The sequence below is a fragment of the Loxodonta africana genome, chromosome X (assembly GCF_030014295.1).
Source record: "Loxodonta africana isolate mLoxAfr1 chromosome X, mLoxAfr1.hap2, whole genome shotgun sequence".
NCBI lineage: Eukaryota > Metazoa > Chordata > Mammalia > Proboscidea > Elephantidae > Loxodonta > Loxodonta africana.
In genome coordinates this window covers 28,275,049-28,284,649 of record NC_087369.1, presented here as the reverse complement: position 1 = coordinate 28,284,649, position 9,601 = coordinate 28,275,049, and the positions used below count along the sequence as shown (strand labels likewise).

Genomic DNA, 9,601 nt, shown 5'->3' with positions numbered 1-9,601 from the left:
CAACACGCTGAGACCCTAGAGGGACAGGTCAGGGTGTGCCACACCATACAGTTGCCTAGAGCCTCACATGATTGTGTTACCACAAATTGAGGGTTCCAGCCTCCTGCCGCAAAGCTAATACTGAGACAGGAGGAGGTAAGCAGTAAGAAGGCTTTATTGAATACTGGTATTCAAGAGGAAGAGGGGGTTAAATTCATCCCAAATTCTGTCTGCCCTAAAGGGTTGATGGGAGGGTTTTATATGGGAAAGGTCAGGGTTATCTAATGTTTTGAGCACGTAGTCCACAAATGCTCTTATATATCACAAAACTGCTACAAAAACTCTTTATTAAACTAAAGATAAACATGTCAGGCATCTGGACGCTAATCAGTATTTTTGTAACAGGCTGAAAAAGTCTCAGAAGAATCTCTGGGCTAGTGGAGCTCTTTTGCCAAGTCCACTATGCCTGAGATACAGAGCAAGAAAGAAAGCCTTCCTGTCGGTTTGCAGGCTGAAGGCCATTTCTCAAAGAAAGAAGAAAAAAGACCAAGGCCACAGGAGCTGAGATAGCTCCCCACCCCTTTGGAAGAGACCAGTGCAGCTGGTGCAATTAAAAAATGTTTCGAGATTACTTAGAGCATCATTATGGCCGTAGTCCTGTGAAGCTCTCAATCACCTATTTTGAACAGGGGAACACATGTTGTAAGGTATTAGGGTGTTTGTTATGTTTAGGAGTGGAACAGGCTGCTCAGCTATATCTTGAACAGAGCCTGCACCATTTTCCAAGGACTAGAAATTAATCACAGCTTTTTCTTATACAGCTATACTAAAACAAATGAGAAAATATATTCTCTCTCTAATATTAAAACACTAAAGAAAATGCATTTTCGCTACTTCAATGGCAGTCTGTTTCACTGCTCCTGGCAGATCCTTTTTAGGCGGCAGGTCGCCCCATAAACACTCAGGGTCCACATCTAACTCCAGTGAGGGACAAGACTCCTCCCTCTGCAGATCTGGGGCCGCCCCTTTAGACCGGACCCTTCCTCCCTGAGACCACTCAGGAAGAAGCCATGGGCATCTCTGTCAGAGAGCTCTCCCAGAGGCTTCCCAGGACTAAGAACAGAGGCAATGCTCTCTTCTGCTCCTTCTGTTGATGGGGTTCCCACTCATAACACTCAGGATCCTCACCTTGCCTCCTTTGAGGGCCTGAGTCTCCTCCCTCTCCTCCCTCTATGGACGTGGGGTATGCCCACAAGACCTGATACCCTCCAGGCAGGAATGAAGGGACTCCTCATCCTGACAACTCTGCCCTCGGCCTCCCAGGGCCAATAGCAGGGGGGATAAAAAAAAATTTTTTTTTACTTTTTTTCTTCTGTCTGGGGTGGGTGGTTCCCTCCTTCCTCATTCACAGTCTTCATCTTGAAAATGACCAGTCCTAGAAATCCACTCCCTGCTGAATCCAAGGCCGCTCCCCTCAGATCAAGGTCTTCACTGACCTGGGACCTCTCATTTAAAAGTCAGGATGAGTCATATCCAGCGAGGACTGTTCGAGATCTCTCAGGGCCAACTGCAAGGCTAGGACACTAGAGGACCACACTCTTCTTGAGGGGCCCACTCATCATCTTCATTCACGGTCATCTCTTAGGTATCTATCAGAGGGTGAGTGTCCTCGCTTTACTGACTTGGAGGGTGTCCTTAGGCCAACGTCTCAGGTCCCTGAGAAACCTGAAGAATAGTGAGGTCACTACCTGGGGCTCTCTAGTCTCAGAGGAAGCCCTGCACTTGTTTGTGTGACCCCTAAATTCCGGTGTGTTTTTCTTCTCCCTTTTCATTCACTTGGGTCCTCTTCTGGGCTCCTCTTTGATGAAAGGCTTCCTGAGAAATGCCACATCCTTGCAAACTTGAGCAATTTTGCTCTTGCAGAGATTGGGTCCCTGTCCCAGGGTGAGAAGTGGCATGAGGTGGGGAAGATGCAGCCAAAGACAGGAAGACCAACACAGGTGGTGGGCTGTCAGAAAAACAGGCTGATCTAATGCTTCTCTCCTTCAACCATACCTGGAGGTCCATGTAACCTTGGTTCTAATAGATCTCCTTTCTATAGGCAGTGGCTCTCCAGGATGATTTTAGAAGCCCCAGGTCTTTTCAGGCTATCTGGCCTTGCATTTGTCGATGATTATATTGTCATTGAATATTTTCTTTTCTTTTCCTTATTCGTACCTCTCACTTGCAAACCCTGGTGGTGTAGTGGTTAGGTGCTATGGCTGCTAACCAAAGGGTTGGCAGTTCGAATCTGCCAGGCGCTCCTTGGAAACTCTATGGGGCATTTCTACTCTGTCCTATACGGTCGCTAGGAGTCGGAATCGACTCGATGGCACTGGGTTTGGTTTTGTTGTTGTTGTTGTTGTTTTTACCTCTCACTTATTTTAGTATCCACATAGCTCTGGCCGTACAGTCCAACTCAATACTCTGGGCACAGCATTATTCATTTTTTTACCTGAGAATCATTTTGTAGTGGAGAGAAAAACAGTGAATTAACAGACACACGGTAGGCCTCTGGCTGGGAGGAGTGGAACAAGCTAGGCTCCAGAGGGATTCAGACCAGGGGTTCAGTCTAGCTCAGTCATGTACTAGACTTACAAACACATTACCAAGTCTCTGAGCTTCAGGTTCGACTTCTGTGAAGTGGGATTGATAAGCCCTGTCTTCTAGGGCTGGTGCATGGAAAAGCACCTGGCAAAGTAACTGCCTATATCGGGTCTTTAAAGAATGGCACTTGTTACTCTGATTATTTTCACACCACACAATACCACCCTCCTCTTCAGAATTTTTGGTTTTGTTTAGTCTACGGTGTGTCAAAATATGCTGCACTCTAAGACAAAGAAAACAAGATTAGAAAAAATGCTGATTTGGAAGAAAAATGAAGTAATATTTTACAAAAACTCGTTGGCATCGGATCAATTCCAACTAAATGCAACCCCGTGTAGAACTGCTCTACAGGGTTTCCTTGGCTATAAACTTTAAGGAAACAGATTGCCAGGTCTTTCTTCTGCAGTACCACTGGATGAGTTTCCACTGCCAACACACATTTCAGTAGTCAAGGCCAAAGCATTTTATCACTCGGTTAGAGAGTGTCATAGTTATCTAGTGCTGTTATAACAGAAATACAACAAGTGGATGGCTTTAACAAATAGAAAATTGTTTTCTCAGAGTTTCAGAGCCTAGAAATCTGAATTCTGGGTGTGGCTCTAGGGGAAAGCTTTAACTCTTTTTTTTGCTGTGGGGGAAGGTCCTTGTCATTCTTGAGCTTCTGTTTTGTCTTTCCTTGGAGATCTCATGTGGCATGGCAACTATCATTCCCCACTTGTGATTACTTGCTTGCTGAATCACCTCCTTTATACCTCAAAAGAGATTGGACTTAAGATACCCCCCGCCCCGGGAAAAAAAAACACTCCTGTCCAGAAGATTCTGACTCACAGGGATGCAACAGGACAGAGTACAACTGCCCCATAGGATTTCCAAGGCTGTAAATCTTTACAGAAGCTGACAACTACATGTTTCTCCCTTGGAGCAGCTGGTGGGTTGACTCAAAAAGACACACCTTACAATGCCATCTCTTTGACATAAAAACACACATTCCCAAATGGCACTGTAACTACATGTATAGGGTTAGGATTTACAAGACCTGTTTTTAGGGGGCATGGTGGTGAAATTCAATACATAGTAGGGAGTATATTCCTTCATGTGGATGTGGGTAGACTGTCCCAGTTCAATGCAAAACAAAGCAGCTAGAAGTGCTGTTAAGGACCAACAATTTCCCCTCCCAGAAGCCCTTCAGAGTATGTCACCCCAATTTTCATTCACATTACCACGGCCAAAAGTCTAGTCTTCACATGGAGTTTGCCAAATGACACTCAAGACAACCTCATTCTACCGCCCATTCAACGTCATGGCCTCTGGCTCCCCGAGCCCAGTGCAAAAGGCTACTCCCAGTGGCTTCCTGACACCAAGGGAGGAGTGCCCTATTTCTCAGGAACTCCATGGACACGCTGTGCGTAACATACCTAGTCCATGTGTGTGATCAAGTGCACGGAGGAGAAAAGCGCAGAATACCTACCAGTCTTGCCCCAAGTGGGGATTTCTCTCTCCTTTACCCCCAATCCCAGAGTCACTGTGAAGAGCTGGTTTCCATTCCAGGCTCAGCCTCTCCGGGCTCAGACACATCATGGGAGAGTCTTGCCCTGCTCACGCCTCCCACAGGCTTATCTCAACTCCTTCCCCGCAGCCTCACCCCTACCTGCTCTTCTCACCCCGTAACTTTCCCTACCCTATGCTTCCTAACTTAAAATTCCCCCAATCCACACTGAGAGATCAAAGTCTCCCAAGGCCCCAAATTGCCCTCCCTCAGGGCATTTACACTAGAGGGAACCCTGAAGTGCTCACTCCTTTTCTGCTAGTCCTGAGGTCCTGGAATGTATCTCAAACTCCTCCTTCTATCAGAGCTGCTATGAGACTCTAAAATCTATACACACGGGCTTCGACACCTTTGCCTAAAGGGCCCCAGTTCTAGCATGAAGCCTTCCAAAGGGCAGATGCACAATTATTGTTCGGGGAAAATAAGAGCCAGGGAACAAGAGATCAAATCATCAGGATTTATTTTCTACAACAGCCTTGAATGAGCCAAACAAATCCAGGCACATGTACGTTTCACTTTGACTGAATGGAATAGAGGAAACCAAGACTTGACCAAACTTTATGTTTATCCACCTCTATCTTGTGATCCCAACTAATTGTTGCAGATGTCTTTAATGTTTCAAAGAACATCCCTATTCTGATACCACGTTAACTAGTTCTGGATTCATCAAAATAGATTCAAGGATTTTCAATTTGTTTTACACAATACAAAACACTTACTCCTAAATCAAGCAATACAATAGCAATGAATGCATGAGGTTGAATTGAGCTTCTGAATCTTAATAAACCTTCAATTAAAAGGAACTACATTCAAAAAATACAAAAAAAAAAAAAAAAAGCTTAATCTACAAGTTACTCCAGTATAACAGGAATCCAAGAAGACATACATGTGCTCCCTCCAGCCCCATGCTGGCCTCCACTACTTAGAAGGTTAACAACCATTTTCAACAACAAAGTGAAGAATCTGCATCAGACTTCACCACGGATGGGACGGCCTGCTGGACTCACCCTGACACTAGCCCTGGCCCTGGCATGAGGACCAGCCCCAGCCCATTCTCTGCCTGCAGCTCTCTCTTCCTCATCTCCCCAACTTTCTCCATACAGGGCTTGGAAGACACTGGAAAACGTATTCTTGTCCTTGGCCAAAAACTCCAGGACTTTTGTCTTGATGGCTTCGGCTTGGGCTCTGGGACCCCACAGGAATTGGTAGCGTGGAGGATCACTGTTGGGCACCTGCCGGTACTCCAGGTACTTTTCCTGCACCAAATCTTTGGTGATGAGCTTCCGGGGCTCCCCAAAGAGGAAGTGCGTCTTGCCATCGTACATCCCCACCATATTCAGGAATTCCCACATCTCCTCCTCGCTGGCACGGTTTCCATTCGTGTAGATCATGGCCAGGAGAGGCATCAGGAGCCCCTTCTTGGGAAACCCCCTGCCACCACTCAGATTCTCTTCTTCGGTAATCTCCAATTTGCTGACAATGGTATAGGACTGACCTTTGGAATCAACTTCCTTCACGTCAAGGCCAAAGGCCAGCTGGACGTACTCAGAGGCTCTCCTCAGGATCTCAGGGAAGTGCTCCTTGTACCCTTTGTTGATGATCTTCATCATTTTTCCCTTGGTAAGGCACTCTTGCACTTCATACTTGGACAGCAGGAACTGTGACAAGATGATCACCCTCCTGGTTACCTCTCTATGTGACCTCTCATTGGGTGCTCGGGCAGAAGAGGAACTTGGACCTCCCTCATCTTGGCCCTCGGCCCCTCTAGGAGCTCTTGAGCCCGACGAACCTGCCCCACCAGTGCTGGTGGATGGGGCCCTCTGAGACCCCTGGGGAGTGCAAGCATCATGGGAGCTTTGGGTAGGCCCCCCGAAAGGAGGAGTGGAAGAGGAGGGGGACCCTTACTCCTCTGCTGCACTGGCCTGAGCACTCTTGACACTGCCGGTGTCACCTTGGGCCTGGCGACGTTTCTCGCGGTAGCGGAGCTTACTCTTGTGACCATGAGGCATGATGTCTCTGCTCAAGGAAAATAGGCAGGAGTGTAGAAGGGGGGCAGGTGATGCTGGCCCACAGGAGGAGGGAGGCTGAAAGGGTGTGCACCCCTGTAGCTGACAGATGCCATCTTGGCTTTCAGTCTGCAGGATTCTTGAGGACACTGTTCTATAACCTCACAAGGCTCCTATTGTCCTGGTCAGGACCCTGTGGAGGAAATTAGAGGATGAATTAGGTTGTAGATTGTCAGCCCTGCTTGGGGCTTACTGAGTTGACAGCAGGGGGTGACACTAGGAACTCTCTGTACTCTGGGTTATTGGGAGTTCTTCTAATTTCACTCCTAGGGCCATGATATCAACTGCCCACAGGGCCAGAGCACCTTCCATCTACTACTCTGAATTTGACACTTCAAATCCCTTTGGGATCCACAAGCAGGAACTGAAGGAGCAGCTGAGCCACCACTCCTGGCGGGGTGTCTCAGTGATGACAGCACACTTGGGCCCGTTCTGTCTGGGGCTCCTTGGAGGCCTCAGTCCTCTACCGGCGTCCTCACCATGGCTGCCCCCTTTTACCAGGTCCCTCACCTCCCTGAGATGCCCTGGGAGTTAGTGAGTGAAACTCACTAGGTCACCAGACCTAGGTCCTCCAGGTCTGAACGCACTGTTGGGGCTCTATGGGGCTTCCTTTCTTCTGGGAGGAGTCACCTCATCAGAACTCAGTATCCTCAACTTGACTCCTATTAGAGACCATGTCTCCTGCCTCTGCTGAACACCCGGCTGGTACCCGTTGCCGTCGAGTCGCTTCCGACTCACAGCAACCCTATAGGACAGAGTAGAATCGCCCCATAGAGTTTCCAAGAAGCAAATGGTGCATCTGAATTGCCAATACTCCGGTTATGAGCTGTAGAACTTAACCACTACACCACCAGGTTTTCCTCTGCTGAAAAAGGCTCCCCTTTAGTCTAAGGGCTTCATGTCCCTAAGACCACCTAGCCCAAGGAACACATAAGGGGGCACCTCAGCCTGACACCTCTGACCGTGGCTCCCCTGGCCAATAGCAGTGGAGGCTTTTCTGCATCCTCCTTCCTTTGGAGGAGGGGAGAAGAGTGGTTAATTCCCTAGTGCCTTCTAAACGATGTTCACCTTGACACCCACCAGTTTCTGGGATTCCTCCATCTCTTGAATTAGGGCTTAAACAAAGGTGCTCATCTCCCTCAGACACTCCAGGCAGAAGTCCAGAGTCCCCTGAACTGGCCAAATTTGTCATGGGTTTCCAAGACTAATGGCATTAGCAGCGCTTACTGCAGCCCTCCTGATGTTGGGTTGAGTGGTCCCAGTACCTCAATCGTATCTTTCTTTCAGTCTGCACCATTCCCTTCAGTCTCACCCTCCGCTGTCATGAGGCCACATCCCTCAGAACTCAAGAGTTGAAAGTCAGAGGGACCCGTATCCTTTGTAGGCTGTTTCGGGAATACTAGGGCTGGCCAGGGCGACGGGGGTTACCTGACCCCAGAGTTCTCAATTTGGTAACCCCTTCATTCCTCAGCCTTCTGAACTTGCCCCCTTGTAGGACTTGGGATTCCTCCCTCCACTCACTTGAGTACGTCCCAAAGCAGGGATGGGATTTGTGACTCAGAATAAGGCCCTCACCTCCCTAGAAGGAAGTGGCAGTGCTTCACATCCGGTTCCCCTGCCCGGGGGCTCCCAGATTGGAAAGCAAGGTTGGGCTGTGGGCGGCCCCTCTTTTAAGGGAAAGCCTCTTCATTACCGCTAAGGTCCTAGCCTCACCTACGGTTACGGTCTAGGTCTCCCCGCTCTTCAGAACTGGGGTGCTTCCTTGAACCAAGGCCCTCTCATCCTGAGACTTTACAGGCCGAAGTCAGCCTGGTGGCCTTGAGGCTGGCGGTAGGGGAGGGGCTTTGTGGGATCTCCTCTGTTCTGGGATCGGGACCACCCATCCCATTAGTCCACATCCAGGGTCCTCACCTGGACTCCTGACCAGTCCCGAGACTCCACCCTCCTCCGATGATGAAAGTCTCAACCCGGTTAGACCAGAGGCCTCGCCTTCCCGGCACTTCCTGGATGGAAGTCGGCGCATGCCCGCCCCACACATTCGGCCAAGGGTATATAGGAGGGCCTCCGAGGGCCAAGGCCCTTAGCGGGGTGTCTCGGAGCGCCAACAGCAGGGGCGGCGCTCATAGGACCCCGCTTTTCTCGGGTTAATTGGCACAACCGTGCACATTCAGGGTCTTCACCTTGAGTCCGGATCAGTTCGGAGACTCCCCCCTCCTCTGCTGAGGAGAGCTCACAGCCCCCCAAACCAGAAGCTGCACCTTCCTAGAGCTTCCTACGTGGAAGCCAGGACATGTCACATCCGTACAAGGCTGTACCAAGGGCATGCAAGGATCAAGACCCTCCTACAGGGGTAGGGGGGTCTCCGAGGGCCGACAGCAAGGACAGGATCCTTGGGACTCCAGTGCTCTGGAGTGAGTGTTCCCTTGGTGCCCACGCAGGGTCCTCACCTTGATACCTATCAGAGCCTGGGAGTCCCGCGTATGGAGACCTGACTCGCAGGCTCAGAACAGGATTCTCACCGCGCAGAGACCCTAGAGGCACAGGTCAGGGTGTGCCGCACCATACACTTTCCTGGGGCCTCACAGGATTGCAGGCTGTTTCGCTGCGCCTGGCAGATCCTTTTTAGGCGGCAGGTCGCCCCATAAACACTCAGGGTCCACACCTAACTCCAGGTCGGGACAAGACTCCTCCCTCTGCAGATCTGGGGCCGCCCCTTTAGACCGGACCCTCCCGCCCTGAGACCACTTAAGAAGAATCGATGGGCACCTCTGTCAGAGGACTCTCCCAGAGGCTTCCCAGGACTGAGAACAGAGGCAATGCTCTCTTCTACTCCTTCTGTTGATGGGGTTCCCACTCATAACACTCAGGGTCCTCACCTTGCCTCCGTTGAGGGCCTGAGTCTCCTCCCTCTGTGGAGCTGGGGTATGCACACAAGTCCTGATACCCTCAAGGCAGAATCGAGGGGACCCCTCATCCTGACAACTCTGCCCTGGGCCTCCCAGTACTGACAGCAGGGGGTATTTTGTGTGGCCTCCTCTGTCTGGGGAGGGTGGTTCCCTCCTTCCTCATTCACAGTCTTCATCTTGAACCCGACCAGTCCTGAAATTCTACTCCCTGCTGAATCGCAGGCTGCTCCCTTCATATCAAGGTCTTCACTGACCTGGGACCTCTGATTTGGATGTCAGGATGAGTCATATCCAGTCAGGACTGTTCAAGCTCTCTCAGGGCCAACTGTAAGGCCAGGACACTAGGGGATGTCACTCTTCTGGAGGGGCCGCCCATCATCTTCATTCAGCTTCATCACTTAGATATCTCTCGGAGGCTGAGTAACCTTGCTTTTCTGACTTGGAGAGTGTCCTTCAGC

At 50.0% G+C, this 9,601-nt stretch overlaps 1 protein-coding gene across 1 annotated transcript; it reads right to left on the bottom strand.

The window, feature by feature from the left end:
* Positions 1-3,443: 3,443 nt before the first annotated feature.
* LOC100655002 (melanoma-associated antigen B2-like) lies at positions 3,444-8,260 on the bottom strand. Its single transcript, XM_023555135.2, has 3 exons — positions 8,149-8,260; positions 6,094-6,233; positions 3,444-6,000 (listed from the first exon to the last, which is right to left on the bottom strand). The coding sequence occupies exons 1-3, from the start codon at positions 8,258-8,260 to the stop codon at positions 5,140-5,142; spliced, it is 1,113 nt and encodes a 370-aa protein (XP_023410903.1). The 3' UTR covers positions 3,444-5,139.
* Positions 8,261-9,601: the final 1,341 nt, after the last annotated feature.

Bases quoted from the DNA above. Each gene is read 5' to 3' on its own strand.
- LOC100655002 (XM_023555135.2), bottom strand. From the start codon at position 8,260: ATGCGCCGACTTCCATCCAGGAAGTGCCGGGAAGGCGAGGCCTCTGGT. The intron at 6,234-8,148 runs GTGAGGACCCTG...CCTGTGGGCCAG, and splicing joins GGGACTGGTCAGGAGTCCAG to CATCACCTGCCCCCCTTCTA. The intron at 6,001-6,093 runs GCCAGTGCAGCA...TGCACTCCCCAG, and splicing joins GCAGTGTCAAGAGTGCTCAG to GGGTCTCAGAGGGCCCCATC.